Raw genomic sequence first — 22446 nt, 5'->3', positions numbered from 1 at the left:
ATATTGAATCCTCTCTCATGTTCTGCTACGCGCATGGCAATGCTTTTTTATTCTTTTCTTATTTTGTATTATTTTAACTTTAGTATTTAAATGTTTCTTTTTTCTTATTTTGTGTTTAAAATTAAAAAAAAAATGCAACAGTATTACAGCCTGGGTTAATATCTTCTTTTTCTCCAATCCCTCCTCCCAGCCAATCTGAGATTAATAGAAAGAAAAGGAATGGTCACATTTAAAATTAAAAAAAAAACAACTCCTCTTCAGAATACAGAGAGGAAGCCAAAGAAGGAAGAAGCTATGGATGGAAACCAGAATTCATGTCTTGGATGGCTGCTGCTTGTATCATGCCTGAATTGTAATGGAGTTGACAGACATTTAAGCAGATACAATTTCAGAGACTGCCAACTAGTGATATTTGGAAACTTGGACATCTGGGATAGCTTTCTGAGGATCTGTGGAAGAAAGAAGTCAAGACTTCTAGGCAGTAGTTGCAATTTTTTTGAGTACCTGTTGAAGTGGGGGGTACATCTTCCTTCTTGGCACTATCAGGGTAGAAGCTAGCTGTCTGAGTCCCCAGCTTCTCCCTCCTGAGTACCTGAAACCATCAACTCTGCTGCTGCCCCTGACAGTGGGAATGTTGTTTCATTGGTCTAATAGAATGATGGGTGAGGTAAGTGGTGGGAAAGAAGGGAATGACAGAGACAGACACAAAGGGATATTAGCAAGAATGGAGAACTGTAATTGGGGAGGTACCCTAATTTCCCTCTTGGAAAGAGGATTCCCCTCTTCTGTGTCTCCTACTTAGGGAAGGAAGCGACCCTCTCACTGCCTGACTTCTCCAAAGTTGTTTCTTCCTCATTCCCATGAATTTAAAGCAGAAGAGTGATTTCTACTCCTGAAGACAGTAGTCAGCCAGGTTGTTTTGCATCCAATGATCTCTACCCTCTCTCCCTTTTTGCTTTTTTGTTGCTAAATATAATAAACAGAGCTAGATGAAGCATTTAGTATTTACTAGAATTCAGGAACTATGCCAAGGACTGGGAATACTAATACTTTTTTTTTTAAAGCCAAGTCGCTATCCTCTAGGAACTTAAATTCTAATGTAGAAAGACAGCAGATAAGAGAGAGATGGAAGGGATGAAGAAGCTCCCAAGCACAAGGTAGAGTAGTCAGGTGTGTGAAAAGTAGAGGAGAGAGAGAAATGAGCGTGTCTATCCTGGTCACCTCCCCAAATAACGGTTCTAGGCAGACTTAACTGATCAGACAAGGGAGCTTCAGGGATGGAGACATCTCCAGTGTGAGAAGGCTGCTGGGGAAGAGACAGCGTGCATCCCACTTCAGGATAAGGCACAGGCAAGGTGGAGGAGGCAGTGGCTTCTATTGGAGGCCATGCCTGCCTTGGAACTACATTAACATAATACTTCTAAGCCAACTAAAGTTTATACACAAGAGAGATTTTAAACTGAGAGATAAGTAATATCAACTGGACTTAAACTGCCTAGGCCCAGTATATATGAGAAGGCCAAGGACCTAGAAAGGAATATTAAGGTACCCTGCATACCTGGGGAGAGGTTCCCCTTTTGGATTGTCACTGTTTCTATGTGCTTCTTGCCAAGATACTTTCACCTGGCTCTTATCAACTTTTACATGAGACTGCAGATTTCTCTGAGTGGGTCACCATGACCTGAAGCATTAAATTTGCTATAGTCCCTTCTTCCTCAATAATCTCTTGACTACCAATTACTCTCTACTACCTGGTATGAAATCTATGAGTGTAATACATCTTTGGATGGCTATACTTTATTTTTAAAAAAAAATTAGCAAATGGGTAAAAGAAGGCTGGTAGGGCAGTACTGCATACTAAAAAAAGGAATGTTTATGTACATAAATTCAGGAGTTTGTCCTGACTGTAATTTCACAAAGGGGTAAACAGAGGCCATTTTGAAGCAAGATATCATTTATTAATAGGGCTCTGAACTTATTAATAAAGAGGTCTCTAGCCTTTTCCATTTGTGTCAAAAGCTCTGGAGTGATCAACTTATTGGTCAGGCTAGCAGTATCCAGTAAGTTAAGTCAGTAGCCCCTGTCAGTGACTAAAGACCCAAAGTGAAGGTGGACAGGGCCTTTTAAACCTAGGTGTTTCTTCTCATTGGCCCTGACGCTACATCATTTGGGCATCCCTAAGGTAACTGTGTGGTGGAGTGGATACGTATTGGGCCCAGAGTCGGGAAGGCTCATCTTGAGTTCAACTCTGGCCTCTGATACTTAATAGCTATGTGACCCTGGGAAAGTCACTTAACCATTCTTACCTCAGTTTCCTCCTTGGTAAAATGAGCTAGAATACGAAATGGTAAAACCACTCCAGCATCTTTGCCAAGAAAACCCACAAATGAAGTCATGTAGAGTCAGACCTTATTGTTTAATGAACAGATGCCCTGGAGGCTGGGAATGTTCTCCTTTAATCAAATCCTTCAGAAACTGCCTGTCCTTGAGAAATGGGGTCTGTCAGAAGTTGCAAACGGATGGATCATATAGAAATATTGGTTATTCAAATTATTAATTTCCCTGAAAGCAGAAGGACCAATATGTTCAATATTTAGGTACAGTGGAGTGGAAGGTAAAACAAAACAATTTTTATTATGTGAATGGAGGACAATCCATGTAGAAAGAATAAAAAAATAAGATGGCAGTTGAAGGCTTTCCCACATTCATTCTGGAGGGATGCTCTCAATTATGAATTTTCTGATGCTTCCCAAGGACTGGGATAAAACTAAGGGAAGACTTTTCCCACATCTATTACAATTACAGGGTTTCCCTCTGTGAATTAGCTGGTGTTTCTTAGGGATCGAGCTGTTGCTGATGGATTTACCATGTTCATTGCATGTAGATATGAGTGCAATGTGAGCTCTCTGCCTTGGAGATATTAGAGATGATGTCCCCTCCGCCTGACTGGCTGCATAGAGTTTTGCTGCTGTAGGAATCCCCTGATGTAGATCAATGTATATCTGACGATTGAAGTTTTCCCACGTTCAGGACACACAAAAGGTTTCTCTCCTCTATGAATTTTCTGATGTTAAGTTCTCATCTGGTTGAACGTTTGCGACATTTAGTACATTTGAAGGGTTTCACTTCACTATGAATTCTCTGATATCTCCAACGTAGCTAGGTATTGCTGAAGGCTTTCCCAAATTCATGATATATAAAGGGTTTCTATCCAGTATGAATTCTCTGATGTACAACAAGGTATCTTTTGAGGGCAAAGGTTTTCCCACATTGAGTACATTCAAAAGGCTTCTCTCCAGTATGAATTGTCTGATGTCAAATAAGAGATGAACTTAGGCTGAAAGTTTTCCCACATTGTGCATATTTAAAAGATTTCTCCCCAGTGTGAATTTTTTTATGCCGACTAAAAGCTGCCTTATGGCCGAAAGCTTTCTTACATACATTCAAAAGGTTTCTCTCCAGTATGAATCATCTGATGAACCACAAGATAACTTCTCTGCTTGAAGATTTTGCCACACTCCTTACACTTTAAATCTTTTTCATCAGTATCATTTCTCTCATGTAGAGTAAGCAATTTCTTATAGCAGAACGTTTCCCCACAGTTGGGATGTTCAAAAGGCTTCTTCCTAATATGAATTTTCTCATGGTTATTAAGACGGCACTGCTTATTAAAGCTTTTACCACATTCATTACAAATAAAGGGTTTTACTCTAACGTGAATTCTCTGGTGTTTGCTAAGTACTCCCCTGCTGGCAAAGGCTTTCCCACATGCAGAACATTTAAAAGGCTTCTCTCCATTATGAATTCTCTGATGTTCATTAAATGCTCCCCTGTAGATAAAGGCTTTCCCGCAGTCAATACATTTGTATGGTTTTTCTCCAGTATGAATCTTCTGATGCATAAGTGAAGGCTTCAGGCTGAAAGCTTTCCCACATTCAGTATATTTAAAAACCTTCTCTTCACTGTGAACTCTCTGATAGTCAGTAAGACAGCCTTTCCGACTAAAAGTTTTCCCACATTCATTACATCTGTAAGGTTTCTCTGTATGAATAATCTGATGTTCTGTAAGTGTTCCTTTGTGGACAGAGGCTTTCCCACATTCAGTACCTCTGTATGGCTTTTCTCCAGTATGAATTTTCTGATGAGTACTAAATGATGATCTACGGCTGAATGTTTGCCCACATTCAGCACACTTCAAAGGCTTCTCTCCAGTGTGAATTCTCCAATGATCAATAAGTGTTGCCCAGTAGGCACAGGCTTTCCCCCAGTCAGCACATTTATATGGTTTTTCTCCAGCATGAATTTTTTGATGCATAAATAGTGATGTCCTATGGGTAAATGTTTTCCCAGTCAGCACAATTATAAGGCTTCTCTCCAGAATAAATTCTCACATGGTCATTAAGCAAGCACTTGTGCTTGAAGGTTTTCCCACATTCCTTACATCTGTAGGGCTTCTCTCAGCTGCGAATTCCCTGATGAGTCCAGAGTACAGACTTATAACTGAAGGATTTCCCACAGTCATTACATATAGGGGGTTTCTCTCTCCTCTGAGAATGAATTTTCTGATGTTCATAAACAGAGTGCCTCAGCTTAAAGGCTTTGCCACATTCATTGCTCTTACAGGGGCTCTCTCTTGTGTGGATTCTCAGGTGCTTTTTAAGGACTGAGTTGTTAGTGGAGGATTTCCCACATTCATGACATTCATATGATCTCTGTGTAGTAGGTATTCTATGATTCTGAATGAGATCTGACTGGTAAGTGAAGGGCTTCCTGCATTTACTATACTTACAAATAGAAGAGGGAATTCTAGTATCTTTATTTAGGTCTGAAAACTCTTTGAAGTTCTTATCAAGTGTATCATATTCCTGGAGAATTTTTCCTGTTGGAACTCTCTGTGGTGGAATAATGACTGACAGTAGATTAAAAGTCCTCCCAAGTATATTATACTCATGAACATTTAACTCATCACTAGTTTTTCTATGAATTCTCATTACTTCCTTGGATTGTCTATTCCAATTCCCCTTCTGCTTCTCTGACCTGACCTCATATTCCCATGCTCCTTCCAATTTGGAAGTAAAGGGATTATTCTTACTGATTATCTCCTTAGCAGACTCTCCTAGAGAATTAATCTGATTTGAAGTCCACTCCAAGTTTTCACACCTTGTCTTCAGAGTAATGGAATCTGGGGAAGAAAAAAAAAAGCAATCAAAATTCACTGTTCTCTAATTCTTCTGTGTCTCATGAACAAAAATGATGATCAAAGAATAAATACTGTTAAGAGGGACTCAAAGTTTAAGACATGTGAGGAGATAGGAAAAGATTCAACAACACTCATAGTATTTATAGATCCATTCACAGAAAAACTGTTAGTAATTTTGGGGAAAATACTCAAATGTTCAAAAAGAGAAACAAGCAGATTCTGGAAACTCTGGATCATTAAGCCTGATGCCCATCTGTGTGAAAATTCAGGAATCTATTAATAAATACGTTGGGAGATCTAAGAAAAGAAAATAGGGTTGGTTCCTAAGACTGAGCAAGAGTTAAATATGAACAAATTTCTTAGGATATCAATTGGACCAGAATGTGACCTGTGATTTGATTGGCTGAGTGAGCTCCAGTGTGAAGGAATGGCTCCTAATTCAAGTCAGCCCCTTCTCTACAGCTTGTAGTCTTGGAGAACTCAAAGCACTATGAGGCAAACTAACCTGTCCTAGAGGCACCCACCCAGTATGTTTGAAGGGCACACTGAGAGATCGAACTTGTTCTTTTTTTAATAAAACTTCTAGATTGGATGAGGAATAAACCCATACAGCAGCTGACACTTCAAGAGGGTATACCAAAAAGTCTTAGTGCCATTTTAAGCTCTGACAGCTTGATGTTTATAAAGCACATTACTTAAATTCTTTAATCTAAGCCTCCCAGCCACCATATAAGGTGAGTACTACAGGTATTATTAACCACTTTAAGATGAGGCAACTGAGGGTCATACAGACTGAGTGACTTGGCCATAACAACACATCACATAAATGTGAGAGTAAGGATCTGAGCCCAGATTTTCCTACTCCAAGGCCAACAGTCTAAGCACTGTGCTTTGCATGTCTCTCTAATGAAGCTGCATGCATAAAGTACCTTGTTTTCCAAAAGGAAATGGATAGTCTCTCAAACTATCACTGAGGACAAGATAAAGGCTCACAATTTAGATTCTACAGAGTGACTTAAAAAATGTCTCGGTGACTTAATCCAAAGTGTTTCAGTTAACAGACTGATGTCAATTGTTAGGAAATTCCCTGTTGTTGTACCTCATGGGTTCCCTATTCTCACCTGTCTCGTTTACCATTATTCAAAACTTTTCAAAACACATGGAAGGAATATCAATGTGACCGATGACTCACAGGTATGGGTGATGGTTTTTATAGTAGGAGTAGACGTTCGCGCCAACATTTTCTGAAATATCAATATAGAAGAGGAAGAAAATACAAGATGGCAAAATAGAATAATAAATGTGATTGTTCAAAACGTCAACTGTACGAGGATAAGATTGGACAGAGTGAGTTGGATGGCTGTGCTTATTCAAAACATCTGGAGGTTTCAATTGTGTACAAGGTCAATACAAACCAACAGTTATTCTGTGACCACTAAAAAATATCTTCTATCATTTGGAGCTCAATTTGTAGACAAAAAGTGACTAGACTAAAAAAAGATGCTCTCACTATATAACACACCTATCAGAATACATCTAGAGCTCAGTATTCAGCTCTGGGCACGACATTTTGAGGGGGACATTAATAAAGTGCTGTGGAGTCACAGGAATAGCACTAGCATGGTAAGAAGTGTGAAGTTTGAAATGATATTATATGGACAATAGGAGAAACAAATGGGGAGTTTTAGGCTAAGGAAGAAAACTGCAGAAGAAACACAATGGCTATTTTTGACTATTTGAATGGCTATCATATGGAAGAGAGGCTATTCCCTGTAGCTATGCAGGAGACTAGAACCAAAGGGGTACAATTTACAGGGAAGCAGCTTTAGGCTGAATATAAAGAAAGAACATCCTATAACTGGTGTTGTCTCCAAATAGAACTATTTCACAAAATAATTACCCTGTCACCTCTTGAAGTATTCTGAGAGGGTGGATGGGGATGTTAAAAAAACAAACTTCTGCACTGGGTAGGAGGTTATACTAGATAATTTCTAAGTTCTCTGAGACTATGGTTTTAAGTCTTTTATGTACGTCACAGCATTATTTCAGAGACATATTAAGAGCAATGAAATGAAAGAGTTTGACTGGCCCTCTAACTTTCCTTCCCTCACAACTTCTACTGCCTCACATGCAATGGGCTGATCTCCCTAACGCCCTCTGAAACATCTCAGTGCAGTACAATTCTTCTTTGGAGGAAGGGACAATGTTGCGCTACCTGGCTGTTAATAGGAAAAAGAATAGATGCCCCTGCTGCTTGGGGAGCACAAAGTGAGGCTTTTAAGAGATGCTTCACAAAAAAAATTGGAAATTGAGGGAATGCCTCAATAACCATCCTCTTTGGTGTCTTAGAATTTTTAAGGGTTTTATTAAGTGCTATATGTATAGCTTGAGTTGCTCAGGAAAGTGGTTAAGGATGAACTGAAGCAAAAAAGGAATAAAACATTATGTAAAAATAATGAGGAGGAGGAGGGAAAAAAAGAAGGAAAGAAGGGAAAACGGAGAAGGTAGGAGAAGGATTTCCATCCCTGTATGTTGTTTACAGTAACTGTGTAAATTCAAATAGGTGCACCCACTTCAGGGGACTCATGATTCACACTAATCAGGACCTCCCTGAATATATTAGGAAATGAAAATGGTGTAAAAGGAAAGGATATCAATCATTATTTTTTTTAAAAGAAGGACATTGGATCTAATTCTAGTTCTTCCCCTTCTGAGATCAAGCGAGACATTTGATCTTTTGGGCTCCGTTTCCTCAGGTCCCAAATGAGGGAGTGGGACTGGGTGATCTACTGTCCACTTCTGTTCTGTTCTCACAATTTATCAACCTGACATCCTCTGTCAGAAAAGGTCCATCTTCTAGGTGAGAAAAACTGGAGCTCTGGTACCTCAACAGGACATGGTTGGGAAGAGACCAAAGATAAGGACGATGACCTATCTGCTCTAAGAAATGAACCTAAATGAAATTTGGGAGAGAAAAAATCCAACTCACCTGGGCTCTGACAGGAGATCAGAGGTCATTCCTTCCTCCTGCTCTGTGCTCCTTTCTTGGGGAAGATAAGAGTCTTGAGAAGGTAGATCTGAGGTTAGAAAAGGTGCCATGAGGGAGACCAACCCTGATGTGTAGCTTCCAGACTCAGCAGCTTGGAAATCCCCAACCAAGAGGGGTGACCACCAAGATCTCTATACAAAGGGAGGTCCAAGGGCCCTCCAGAGCAATCATGGCCCTGCAGGGAAAGATTAAGGAGATGGGCTCTAGGGCCGGACACCCTGACCCAGGCTCTGTGCTTACATCAGGGCCCAAACAATAGCATTTAGACCTGAACTGGGGCCAAGTGGATGGGGATTCATATACTTGCTCCCCAGGTGCTATATGATATGACCCTCCTCATTTAAGGAACAGCCATCACATCATCATTAAAATACTCCTAATTATCATTTATATACAGCATTATAGTTAGGAAAGCACTTTACAATATTTTTTTTCCCACCTCACAACCACACTGAGAAGTAGGTACAATTATTATCTATCCCAGGGGTGGGGCACTTGCCCTTTAAGTCCTCAAGTGCGCCCTTTGACTGAATCTAAACATCACAGAACAAAGATTTGTTCTTTGTTCCAAGGATTCATTCAAAGGGCCAAACTTGAAGACTTGGAGGGCCATATGTGGCCTCGAGGCCCCAGGTGCCCCACCCCTGATCCATCGCCAAGTTACAGATGAGGAAACTGAGGAAATCAGAGGGGAAGTGATTTCCACCAGGGTCACAAAGTAACTGAGGCTGGAAATGAACTCAGGGCATCCTGACTTCAAGCCCAGAGCATCAATCACTGTGTAATTTAGTTTCCTCATTAATTAATAATCACCTAAATGTGAAAACAGAAGCTTCTCAAAAATAACAGTAATAGGGACAGCTAGGTGTAGCAGGCAGATGGAGCACAGGCTCCGGAGTTGGGAAATTCAGCCTCAGACACTAACTGTGTGATCCAGGACAAGTCACTTAACCCCATTACCTCCAAAAAAAAAAAATAGTAACAACAATAATAATAGCTAGCAATTACATAGCACCTAATGAAAAGTCTGAGACACACAGTTTTTAGGTAATTAATAATCAATTTGGTAATTAGACTATTAAAGAAATCAATAAATTGAGGTCAGGGGTTCTCTCAGTAACCAAAGACCCTGCATCCAAGTCTCTACAGGTTTAAATACTTTCAGAAAAGGAGAAGTCCCTGAAGGTGAAAATCAACCCTGATTGGTTAACAATTAATGAAAAAATGAATATTATAATGAGGTGGGCTTTTTCTAATGAGAGGCTAGGGGCACTCTGATCATGTCAGTGGTTTCCCAGATCATTCTGCCTCCAGCAATCTATACAAAAGAATCTATTCTCCACCCAGTCCTCCAGGAGTTAAATAATGGACCCCAATTCACCTAAATTAGATTCTATTTACCCTTTAATCAGAGATAAGCTCTCCCACTTGGGTGGGGTGCCAGCCAAGATGGAGGAGAAAGTCTCTTGGTCAGCCCTGTCCTTCACAAGGACTGGGCTTTGAATGAGAGAAGTAAAAAAGAGAAAAAACCTTACTAATAACTAACCTAATGATAAGTGGTTATTAATAATAAAAAAGAGGATCTTTGGGTCCTGTATATAAAATTGGTTATTAACAGAAAAAGAAAATAATCATTCTTCTCAGTACCATGCACTGTGTTAAGTGATTTACAAATATTGTCACATTTGGTCTTCACAATAAAGTTGTTTTGGAAGTTGTGTCTTCATTATTATTCCTAATGTTGAGAAAACTAAGGCAAAGAGGTTAAGTGACTTGCACACAACGAGTAAGTATCTTGAGGCCAGAGTCAAAACTCAGGTCTTCTGGATTCCAAGTTCAGGGCTCTATTCACTGGACCATCTAGCTGTCAAACTGTCACTGATTTGCTAACTTTGGATTAACAAATTGTTAATCACTTGAGAAATCCTCAACAAAACGCCATGCTGCAAGTGAAAAACATTTTTATCACTACCATGTCAACTGCCAGTGACTTTTCAGAGTATGGCAAAAGCCTCCAAAGAGAGGAGCTGGTGAGGGGCTGCAGTGAATGGGCTGTCCCTTCTTCCCCACTTGGGCCCAGGCATAGCCAACGGAAATTGGTCTCCCTACCCTGACTCTGCAGAGTGCATTATTCACAATCAGAAGAGACAGAAGGAAAAAAGTAGGCTGGAAGTCAGGATGTGTCAGGGGCCCACCTCTGGTCTCTAGAATCCTCAATTTAATGAGGAAATGGGAGAGTGGATAGAGGGCTGGGCCTGGAGTCAGGGACACTCATCTTCCTGATTCAAATCTGGCCTCAGACACTTACTAGCTGTGTGACCCTGGGCAAGTCACTTAAACCCTATTTGCCTCAGTTTCATCATCTATAATATGAGCCAGAGAAGGAAATGGCAAACCATTCCAGTATCTTTGCCAAAAAAACCCCAAAGACCACCACAAATGGTCTGAAATGACTGAAAAATAACAACAACTACAGCCTGAGGCCAATGAGATTTTCCTCTAGTCCTGGGGTCCATGGATCACCCCAACTCTAACTGAAGTTTCCTACTTCTTTCAATTATTAATTTCTGAATAATATTCATAGAAAGGATTGAAAGGCTTCACTTGATTACCAAAGGTCACAAAAAAGATAAGATCACCTACCTTAGTCTACACTTTTTGTAAGCACACACATACACACACAAATAGGGGGAATCACATGGGCCCAAGAGATGGGAAGGGCAGGTGGGACCTCACACAGTATGAGAAACATGTTCCCTGGAACTACGTTCCACAACCATTTCTGTGTGACATGGACCCCTTTGGCAACTGTAGCAAAAGCTCTTCTCAGAATCCTCTTTTTGAAGCATAAAACAGAATACCTAGAATTACAATGGAAATCATTTTATTGAAGTACTGTCATTAAAATATTTTTAAAACCAAGTTCATTGACTGGAGGTTCAGATTCCCCGAACTACAGCACTGAGACTAGATTAACTGGCAGGGTTTAACTGGTGGGTGGACAATTCATTAGTCAACAAGCATACCTACCACCAGCTTGCTACTTATACCATGGCTCATGCGACAATGTGTCCTACTAAGCTCTTACCTTTATTATAAAATTTATATTTACTTTATATATTACATTTAACATGTATATTTTGTTTTATATATATATATGTATAGGTACACACACACACACAGACATATGTAATAATACTTAACACTAGTTAATCCCTGAAAGGTTTACAAAGGGCTGTACATATTTCATCTGATCCTCACAACCACCCTGCAAGGAAGCTATTATCAGTCCCATTTTAAAGATGAGAAAACCGAGGCAGAAAAGGATAAGTGACATTCTCAGGGTCACACTGCTGAAAGATGTGCGAAGCCAGAGGTGAGCCTTAAGTGGGCCTTCCTCACTCCAGATCCGGCGCTCTATTCGTTGTCCCACCCAGATTCTTTGTGATCTGTCTTTGTAGAAGAATAGATATTTAGGGACACAGATAAGAGACCTACAACAGTTACACAGGGGTCATTTCCCCCCAGCCAGGGCTGACCCCGTTCACCATGAACAGACCCCATGAAATCCCGTGTGGACAACACTCTGCAGACCTTAAAGCGCTACAGAAAGGCTAGCTGGGGGCTGGGGGACGGGGACACAGGGAGGCTGCTCCGCGAGTCGCTACAGGGCGAACTTCAGCCCAGACGCGGCACGTGACTTGGCCAAGACCTTGGAGAACGACAACGCTCCATCAGAGCATGCGCACACGCTCCCTACGCACGTTCTCAGCTGTGCGCGTGCAGACACATTCTCCGCCCCCTCAGGTCACATTCAGGGACTCACGAAGTCTCCATGGGGTGGACGCCCACCCTCGCAGAGAATGCATCCACTGAGAGGAATTGCAGGGCAGCTCGGACACCCGCATTCTTGCGCGCGGAGGCTCCGCGAAAACCCACGCACCAACTCCGTCTCTCAGCTGCGCAGCAGAGGGGACCCAAGAACCGAGTCAGGAAAGCGGAGAACTTCCGGCCTCCTCTTGCAACACGCCTGCGCAGGCCGACTCCCGAAACTCCCGGGAACCCGTTGGCGCCTGGCGGCCTGAAGGCGCAGGCCCAGTCTGCGATCCCGGCGCTTTCTGGGAAATGGAGTCTTCTCTGCAGCTGCGCCCTGGGAGGAGGCGGAGTCTTTGGCTTCCCAGGACGCCATCTCCTAGGGGGCTCAGCGGCGCACGTCTGACACGAGTTTTTCTAGGGGGCCACGTTCCAAAGAGGAGGGAGGGAGGTGGCACGTGGCCGGTGGAGTCCGGCCGGGAGAATGAGAGAATATATGGCCGACCGACGGAAACCGAAGGGAAGAGGGAGAGAGAGAGAGAGGCGGCGCGCTTTGCACGGGGGCTCCCTCCAGCCGCGCACCCCCTCGGGGCCCGGGGCATCCCCTGCCTGCCCTGTGCCCGGGGTACAGCGGCTGGGGCGGCGCGTGTACGCTGTCCCCCGGTTTTCCCTGACATCCGGTGTCCAGGCTAAGCCCGCAGCTCAGTTCTCCGTCCCGCATCCGCCCTAAAACCTGGCGCCCAGGCGTGCCCCGGAGGCCGCCGTGGTGGGGTGCGCTGGCCGTAGGGACGCCGAGCAGGCGGGTCCTGCAGTGTAGACGCGTTCGCCTTTTTGGGTGCCGCACCAGGGTGGTGGTGAGGACGGAATGAGACGATGTTTGAAGAGCGCCGTGCAAACCTCAAAGCACTGTATGAATGCCGACTACTGCCGACACTGCTGCCCCCGAGGTCCAAACACATGGCAAAACTCCAAGTTGTTGTTTTCCCCTTCTTATGAATCACATATTACTCCCCTTCCCTTACTCCTCTGCCCAGCCAAACTGGCCGTCTTGCTGTCCCTCGCAGGTGACATGCCAACTTCAGCCTCTGCCTAGGCTGGATCCCTGCACACTGCCCTCCCTCCACATCTCTGCTTCATAAGATTCCTCTGGCTAGTTTCCTTCAAAGCTCAGGTCTAATGCTCTTTCTTGGTCCCCTCAGCCTTCATCAATCAGTCTATAAACAATTATTGAGCATCTACTGTGTGCTAAGCGTTGCGTTAAGCTCGGGATGCAAAAAGGCAAGAGAGTTCCTACCCGTCTAGGAACATAAAATCTAATGAGGGAGACAAGATAAATTAACACACACACACACACACACAGAGCAAGCTATATAGAGGATAATTAGGAAATAATCACTAGAGGGAAAATGTTAGAATTAAGTGGGGTTGGGAAATTTTTAGTATGAAAGATGGGATTTTAGTTAGGATTTAAAGGAAGCCAGTAAAATCAGTAGAGGTGAAATTGTGGAGATAAAGTTCTCCAGGCTTAGGGACAGCCAGAGAAAATGCCCATGGAACACACCAGGACACACGTCACTGGATTGAGTAAGGGGAATTAGATATAGGGAGACTGTAAAGGTTGGGGGCGGAGGGGAGTCGGTTATAAAGGGCTGTGAATGCCAAACAGCGTTTTGCATTTCATCCTACAGGTAATACAGAGCCATTGGAGTTTATTGAGTTAGTGGGATGAGATGATCAGGTCTGCATTTTAGGAAAATCACTTTGGTGACGGAATAAATGATGGAATTGAGTGGGGAGAGATTTGAGGCAGACAGACCCACCAGAAGACTATTGCAATAGGCATGGCTTTGGTAAGGAGTGAGCCATTTCATCAAGTGAAATAAGAATGAAAGAGGACATAGGGCAGAACATATCTAATGGGCTCACAGCCCACAGCTTAAGAAGCCCTGATCTAAATGCTAGGGGATAAGGAAGAGGAAAGAAGAGGGAGTTCATAGTGAATGGTGTCAACTTTTTCTGTAAAATGAGACAAGGATCTCAACTGAGTTTTGAGAAGAGATGAAAAGGTTTGGAAGACCTGCTCTAGAGGGTAGGTGCCTTAGGGAGATCTAGATAGTTGATAAGATAGAAGGATTGCCTCACCACAATGAGGTTGAGGTGGTTTCACAAATTTGTAGCAGACCTCTCAGATTGGTCGTGTGATATTTCCCAACTTTCATGCAGCAGCATACAGGTAGCAGCAAAGGGGGCGCATGGTGGGAGTGGTCCAAGTTTGAGGCTGGGGAGAGCGTAATCAGTAACATGATGAAGGGCTAATCAGTAATATGATAGGGATTCAAGAGAAGGGAACAGAGTACAGTTGAATGGGTTCACCCAGGGATCAAGTTGAAGAAAAGAGAGAGGAGAGAACTCGGAGAGAACTGAGGGGTCGGGATACTGGAAGTCTCTCTCTCTCTCTCTCTCTCTCTTTTTTTGGTGAGACAGTTGGGGTTAAATGACCTGCCCAGAGTCACACAGCTAGTGAGTGTTATGTGTCTGAGGCCAGATTTGAACTCAAGATCTCCTGACTTCAGGGCCAATGATCTATCCAGTGTACCACCTAGCTGCCCAATACCAGAAGTCTTGGTGTTGTTTTTTTGCTCTGAGGCAATGCTTGTGGCTATTTTGGAGTCATTCTCTTTTGAGCTTGTGCCACCATAATAAATCTTTATAGTGGGATTATTTTTTGGTTTGTTTGCTTATTTCTCCAGCCTGCTTTCTGATTTCTGATCTGATGGTGGGGCTAGGCTCTGTCAGGCTTCTGTAGGGAAGCTCTGGGCTGGTCCTCTCACTGCTTTCTTGGGGTACTGAGTATTTTATTATTCAGGGTTTTAGGGATAGGCTGGGGATTTGCTAGCTTTAAATGTAAGCTCTGTTCCAGGGCAAAGTCTGATTGCTGCCCTCTTGGATTGTGCTGTGCTAGTTTCTGACTGAGTTTGGTCTGAGCCACGGATGCTGCTGGGCTCAGCTCCACCAGCTAGCTGGAAAGCTCCATTGGTTCAGAGTGACAGCACTGTAGGCTCTTTTTTTGGTCTGGGATTCCTGCCATGGTTATTCCTTTGCAGGCTGGACAAGATCCTGGCATTAAGACCCTTATCTGCTACTATATTCTGAGCCATACCTCTGCTTCTTGCTTCTAAATTTACTCCTTTCTCAATACAAAGGGCCTCCCTATCTGAGAATGTCACCATGAGTGCTGGTCCTCTTCTCAGTGCTCCCTTGATCTTTGACCCAGAACTAGGTAGCAGGCAACAAAGCTGCCAGTTGTAAACTGTCCCCAGTGTGGTGATCTGGTATGGTTCTGGGGTTGTCCTAGTATGGAATACAGGACCTCCTCTTGCCATGATGCACAGCCTCAGACAGTTTATATAGTATTGGAATGAATTGCTCTTCAGTTGTTTGAAACAATTCACTTATAAATCCATCTGGCTTTGGGGTCTTTTTCTTTAGTTCATTTATGGCTTGTTCACTTTTTAAAAATATTTTGTTTAAATCCTCTATTTCTTGTTGTGACATATTATATTTTTATAAATAGTCTTACATTTCATTTAGATTGTCAGTTTTCTTGGCATATAACTGGGCAAAATAGCTCCTAGTAAGTTCTTTTGTTTCTTCTTCAATGATTGTGAATTCACCTTTTCCATTTTTGAAACTAATTTAGTTTTCTTCTTTTTAAAAATCAAATTAGCTAATGGTTTATCTATTTATTGCTGGTTTTATTGATTTTTAATTTAAATTTTGTTCATCTCCTTGATTTTTATGATTTCTGTGTTTTGGTGTTTAAATGAGTTCTTAATGTATTGTCTTTTTAGTTTTTTAATTGCCCGCTCAATGGCTTATCTGCTGTTTCTCACTTTTATTCCTGAAAGTCTTATGAGATATAAAATTTCCCTTTAGGACTGCTTTGGCTGCATCCCCAAAATATGGTATGATATCTCATTATTATTATTGTCTTTGATGAAATTGATTGTTCTTATGACTTGTTCTTGGCCCCACCTATTCTTTACGATTTTCTCTACCGTGCCTTAGAAACCTCTTCACTTTGGAAGCTCACTCCAGCCCTCTTACATAGAAGTACACTCCTGCCCTTTCAGCCCCTCTCAGGTTGGCTGGTTCTTCTCGAAATCTCCATTTTAATTAGGAGGCCCAGGCCAACCATGTCTTCATTCCTCCACTTTCATTACTATGCCCTGGTGCTGGATACCTTCATTCTCTTTGTTTTTCCCCTTCCCCTCATATTTTCCCCCTTTTTACATGTTGCCTTTCCCCATTAGAGTGTAAGCCCCTTTGGGGTAGGGACTATCTTTCTATTTCTGTTTGCATCTCCAGCTTAGCACAGTGCCTGGCATATCGTAAGTATATATACCTTCTTAGTGCCCCCTGCCCCTTGAAGGGCCTACCTCTCCCTGACTAAAAAGAATGTGGGGAGGGGAGAGGGAAGATATCAGAGAGCCCCTTCCAGATCCTCCATTTAAAGAGGCTACCAGGACAACCGCTTCTGTCCAGTTTCAGGACTTCATCATGCCCTCACACCACCATTCTGCCAGCCACACAGGCTTACAAGCTGCCATTCTTGCCTCCTCGTTCTTTCAGACCCCACAGCCTCCATGTCCAATCAGCTGCTAATTCCTGGCCATGACTTTTCCCTTGCTCTATGTGACCAGTCATCTTATTTTTGATTGCATAATTCTGACACTTGATGCATGTATTCCTGCGCAGCTCCTTGTCTGTATGTGGCAGCAGCCTGCTCGCACTGATGATGAACCTTTCTGTTGCCTTGCGACTTTAAGTCTTTGGAGAAGACGGTGTTCCGTGACTCATGGCCCTACACATCATCTCCAGAAGGATTCTGGCATTAAAAAGGAGGGGAGAGGGGGGCCTTCATTTGAGAGAAAAATTAAGGGTCACTAAAAGAATTATGCAACTTTACATAGGTAATCCAACTCACTTTGTTCCTACTATTCAGTTGTGAACCCAGACCATTATCTGCAGCTTCTAAGATGGACGGATGGACGGATGGATGAGCTGACTATCCATACAAATGACTATCCATAGTCTGGGCAACAGTCCTATTTCATTTACCTTTTTCCTGTCGATTATTACACCAGTCTTTTGAGTGATTATGAATCCAAGGTAGCAGATTCTACAGTATTTCAGAACGTTGATACAATACAGTGACAGTATCATCCTCAAATAGGAGTGCCTGGAGGGCATGGCCTTTTTGGTGTGGGCTGTAAATGCTGCATGTATTTTTTTTTTTTAATAAAGCTAGTATGCTGACTAAACAGACAGGAAATAGGCTAGCCAAAATCTGAGGTTTCATGGGACACAAAACTTTTGTGAAGAGTTGCAAACATGTTATGAATAAATGTGAAAAGGGAAAGAAAATGAAGAGGGTAATGAGATAATCCAGTGGGAAGAAGATGAAAATGCATAGGTAGGAATAAGGACATGAGTACCCAACCAGAAAGAATAGAATAAGGTATATTAGTGACAGAGAATTTAAAGATGAATGAAGAGAAAGAAAATATGGTATGAAAGAAGGGATAGTGTTAGTAGTAAATTGTCAAAATTAGATTAATTCTATATTATTCTAATTTACCCTTTGCTATGTATAATCCCAGTGTATAATGACTTCTTTTCAAAAAAAGACAAAAACTGCAGGATTGGTTTACAGCAGCTGACTTCCTCCTTATTTTCTTACTGCCTGTAAATGATTCAAGGATTTCAACTGCTTCAAGTAATTTCCACTCCATCTCATGTCACCAGTGATACATACATATACACACACATATATATTTATATACACACACACATACATATATATACACCCTTTGTTTCCCGTAACTAGCTGTGTTTTAACAAGCATACTTTTTTTCTTCTTCTAGTGGGTGATACACATTCCCTTTAACAAATCACCTTCATTTAACCAGCTGCTTTGTAGCATGTTCCCAGGTCTCATGTGAAGAAATGGTACACAGCTAATTTGTAAAAGGCACACATTCCAATTCACTTGCTGTTAGTGTCTCACTCTGAGCGAACAAAGCTGCAATGCCCCCGTTTCTGTACAGCTGCGGGTCCACTGAGAGTGGCGCATCAATTAAAACACTCAACAGAAAGAAGCTGCTGATAATGGTGAGATTATAACACAAGTATCCGAAAGAAGACAGAAAAGGCCTAACAAGAAGAACCAGGACAAGAACAACCTATTATTAAAGGCACAACTGAGTGTCTTAAGAGAAGTCTGGGTGAGGAAGAAAAATAATGGCAAAGAGGTGATGCTGAGGATGGAAAGATAAAATTCATGGCTTCAAGGAGTTTCCATTCTCCTTGACCTTGTGGCTTCCGATGTAAAGACACTGGAGCTGGGTGAAGAATGCCGCCAAGAAATATGGAGGCATCATGCCATAATGCCCAGGTGTAAAACAAATATTCTGTTGGAAAACTTTCCTCTCTCCATACCTTTCCATTTTTGATTTTTTTCCTTAGCAGCTAATATATTATAGGTAGAAAATCTTAACAGGATAAGAGACTATCTTCTAAGGCTCCATTCCTGGTCAGTTTGGGGACCATGATCAACAGTGTGGTCCATTAGCTTAAAAGCACTTAGTTCACACTATGTCCATGTATTTATACTAGTGGCACAGAAGTGGACTACAGAGGTGGTCACCTCTATTCATTCTTATTAGCCTTGTGTTGGATTCACAGAATCCTTGTTACAGATTCAGACGAATTTAACAAATCTCCCAACAATTATGCCAGATGTGGATAGTGAAAACAGGCATACCACAGGATCTGTCAGTCAAACTCACATGGAGAGATAATCAGATCTTAACTTGGGCCAATAACTACTGATGATTACTTCAAGGGGTAGGAGGCCATCCGTGATTAGGTGGAATTTTGGCATCATAATAAAGGACAAAGAAAACTGGACCAAAAGGTTTATTTGTGTATCTGGGATGTATATAAGTAGAGCAAGCGATTATGGTTTACGACAATAACTGACATATATTATTTTGCAAAGCATCTTACATATATGACCTCATTTAAGCCCCACAACAACCCTGCGAAATGGGTACTGCAGGAATTCTCTCACTTCACAGATAAGCAAACAGGGTCAGAAAGGTCGGATGACATGCCCATGGCCAAATAGCTACTAAACTCTGGAGGTAAGTCAAGCCCAGCTCTTCCCTGCTCCAAGTCAAGCATTCTAATGACTCTGCACAAAGCAGAGGACGAGCGGCCTTGGGGAGGAATCTTCAGGAAGCACAGTGGGAAAAAGCACAAGATTTGGAGTTACAACATTTGGGTCTGAACCTGACCTTGGCCACTTATCAATTCTATTATCTTTGGTCGGTCATTTCCCTTCTCTAGGCCTAAGCTTCCTCAACTGTAAAGTGAGAGATTTGAACGTATGATCTCTAGGTGGTTTTCCAGCTCTAATTAAAATGACCCTATGATTGAGAGAGAAGTGGGAGGGACACCTAAGGGGTAATAAAGACTTTGCTTCAACATCTGGAATTTGTATCTTATCACCTTGATGTCCCTAGGTCAATGTGTTGGTAACCTGAAATATCTCAGGGCCCATGAACATCTAACCTGGTATTCCTTTTATGCCATAGTCTAATAAGGCTAGTCACAACCATATGGAAACGCAGCTACCCAAGTTATGACGGCAGCCCTTTCTATCCATACCTTAATTCTTACAGTCAGCTCTCCCCAAGGGGTCTAGGCCTCTCCCCTCCCACCTCCACCCCTCAGGTTGAAGTCTCCTAGAATTTCTCACATGCTCTTGCAATAGGAAACAGAAATTTTAAAAAATGGAATTTCATCCTTATTCTCCTTTTCCTGACTTACATTATTCTCTCCCACAAAACAGTAAAGTAGGATTAAATGACTTTGGAGGGCCTTCCAGCTATGACATTCTATATTTCTACCCAAGACGAAAATACAAAATAGTAGTAGCTATAAATTGGACCCATTCACATCCAAGGTAAATCAATATGGATCTTAGAGAAACTTCCAGAATGAGATGTTTCACATGTTATTTTCGTATCTCAGGCAAAAAGTTATCTTGGGCAATTTTCCCACTATCTTCCAATCCTTTATTTCAAAGGTATTCAAATGAATTTTTTCCCCTTGAATAACACCTTAGTACTTTCATTAAAGAGATTCTTTTGGAAATCTTATAGTTTAAGCATTAGTTTGGAACTAGCACAAGTTGTTGTATTGACTAACACTATGTTACTGCTGCCTGATGGCAGTTAACATATTACTGGATGCATAAAGGAAAACAAAATTATTTTGCTCTATTAAAGCACCAAACAGCTTTGTACCTAGTGATAAACTGACATATTGACTCTCCAGTACTTAGCAATGAGAAGTCAGCAAATTTTTCCTCCTTCATTACATCCCTAGTTAATATCCAGCATAAAGTCTCTGATGTCTGATAAGTTTTGAAGCACATGCCAACATTATCCCTTAGCCTAATTATAGGGATTTCCCTTCAATACTGACTTTCAAACAAGTCATGACTAATGCTTAAAGTTTAGAAAGATGCTTACAAAGATGTTTCCTAAGTGTTGAGCTGGTGCTAAATGCTTTCCCACATTCCTTACATTCAAAGGGTTTCTTTCCAGTATGAATTCTCCTGTGTTCAGCAAGGTGGCCCCTCTGACGGAAAGCTTTTCCACATTCATTACACTCAAAGGGTTTTTCTCCAGTGTGTATTCTTTCGTGATCCCTGAGGACTGAGTTACTTCTGAAGGTTTTTCCACATTCATTACATTCATAGGGTTTCTCTCCAGTATGAATTCTATGATGATTGATAAAGGATGTTTTATGGCTGAAGTGTTTACCACATTCATTACACTCAAAGGGTTTCTCTCCAGTATGAATTTTCTGATGTTCAGTAAGGTGTCCCCTCTGGCTGAAGGCTTTCCCACATTCGTTGCATTCAAAGGGTTTCTCTCCTGTATGAATTCTGTGATGATTCCAAAGACTTGAGTTATTGCTGAAAGCTTTTCCACATTCACTGCATTCATAGGGTTTCTCTCCAGAATGAATCTTCTGATGATTAATAAAGGATGTCCTATGACTAAAACTCTTCCTGCACACACTGCATTCAAAGAGCTTCTCTCCAGTATGAATCCTCTTATGTTCAGTAAGGTGACCCTTCTGGCTGAAGTCTTTCCCACATATATTACACTGAAAGGATTTCTCTCCAGTATGAATTCTCTGATGTTCAATCAAATAGAGACTTTTGCTGAAATTTTTACCACACTCATTACATGCAAAGAATTTCTCCCCAGTATGGCTCTTCTGATGTTCAATAGGGTGTCCCTTCTGGAATAACACTTTCCCAGATTCATTATGCTCAAAGGGCTTCTCCTCAGTATCAATTATTGGGTGTAGAGTAAGGTTTGAATTCTGGTTTACAGTGTTTCCACATTCGTTAAATTCAAAGGGTTTCTCACCAGCATGAATTCTCTGTAGAGCAAGCCTGGCCTTATGGCTTAAAGCTTTCCCTCTTTCCAAACGTTTTAGAAATTTTTCTCCAGTATGAACTCTCTGATGGTCAGTAAGGTGCCTCTTCTGTTTGAATGCTTTCTCACAATGATTACAGTTATAAGGTTTTTCTCCAGTATGAATTCTCTGATGATTCTTAAGGATTGAGTTATTGCTGAAGGCTTTCCCACATTCATTACAGATGTAGGGTTTCTCTCCAGTATGAACTCTCTGGTGCTCAGTATGATGCCCCCTCTGGCTGAAAGTTTTCCCACATTCATTGCACTTATAAGGTTTCTCTCCAGTATGAGTTCTCTGATGTAGAGTAAGGTATACTCTATGACTGAAAGCTTTTCCACATTCAGTGCATGCAAAAGGCTTCTCACCAGTATGAATTCTCTGATGTTGGATAAGATGTCTTGTCTGGTTGAAGGTTTTCCCACATTCACTACATTTATAGGGTCTTTCACCAGAATGAATTCTTTGATGATTCCTAAGAATTGAGTTGTTGCTGAAGGCTTTCCCACATTCATTACAGATATAGGGCTTCTCTCCAGTATGAATTCTCTGATGTTCAGTAAGATGTCCCCTCTGGCTGAAAGCTTTCCCACATTCATTACATTTATATGGTTTTTCTCCAGTATGAATTCTCTGATGTAGAGTAAGATATACTCTATGACTAAAAGCTTTCCCACATTCAGCACATTCAAAAGGCTTTTCTCCAGTATGAATTCTCTGGTGTTCATTAAGATGGCCCCTCTGGTTGAAGGTTTTCCCACATTCATTACATTTGTAGGGTTTCTCTCCAGTATGAATTCTCTGTGCTCCTAAGTATTGA

The 22446-nt window shown here is 41.7% G+C and overlaps 2 protein-coding genes across 5 annotated transcripts in view; both read right to left on the bottom strand.

Annotated features, from left to right (window-relative positions):
- Nucleotides 1–2608: 2608 nt before the first annotated feature.
- Nucleotides 2609–12163, bottom strand: LOC110220002 (uncharacterized). 4 transcript variants are annotated; one of them, XM_078145943.1, is made up of 3 exons: nucleotides 12076–12163; nucleotides 8190–11702; nucleotides 2609–5182 (listed from the first exon to the last, which is right to left on the bottom strand). In XM_078145943.1, the coding sequence occupies exon 3, from the start codon at nucleotides 4313–4315 to the stop codon at nucleotides 3434–3436; it is 882 nt and encodes a 293-aa protein (XP_078002069.1). In that variant the 5' UTR covers nucleotides 4316–5182; nucleotides 8190–11702; nucleotides 12076–12163; the 3' UTR covers nucleotides 2609–3433. The 4 variants fall into 4 exon arrangements, with proteins under 4 accessions (XP_078002069.1, XP_078002068.1, XP_078002067.1 ...); XM_078145942.1 differs by having other exon boundaries at nucleotides 8190–11698; XM_078145941.1 differs by lacking the exon at nucleotides 12076–12163 and having other exon boundaries at nucleotides 2609–4892; nucleotides 5093–5182; nucleotides 8190–12041.
- A 6865-nt stretch (nucleotides 12164–19028) lies between these two features.
- The window catches only part of LOC110219986 (uncharacterized), a 39254-nt gene continuing 35836 nt past the window's right edge, over nucleotides 19029–22446 (bottom strand). Inside the window, 1 exon segment of the mRNA XM_021003806.2 lies at nucleotides 19029–22446. Within this exon segment, the coding sequence (XP_020859465.2) occupies nucleotides 20643–22446 (1804 nt within the window). The 3' untranslated portion in view covers nucleotides 19029–20642.

The sequence above is a fragment of the Phascolarctos cinereus genome, unplaced genomic scaffold (assembly GCF_003287225.1).
Source record: "Phascolarctos cinereus isolate Bilbo 61053 unplaced genomic scaffold, phaCin_HiC Scaffold_726;HRSCAF=1367, whole genome shotgun sequence".
NCBI classification, from domain to species: Eukaryota; Metazoa; Chordata; class Mammalia; order Diprotodontia; family Phascolarctidae; genus Phascolarctos; species Phascolarctos cinereus.
Note: the sequence above shows the minus strand (reverse complement) of the source record. Positions and strands in the feature narration are given on the sequence as shown.

Bases quoted from the DNA above. Each gene is read 5' to 3' on its own strand.
- LOC110220002 (XM_078145943.1), bottom strand. From the start codon at position 4,315: ATGCATCAAAAAATTCATGCTGGAGAAAAACCATATAAATGTGCTGAC.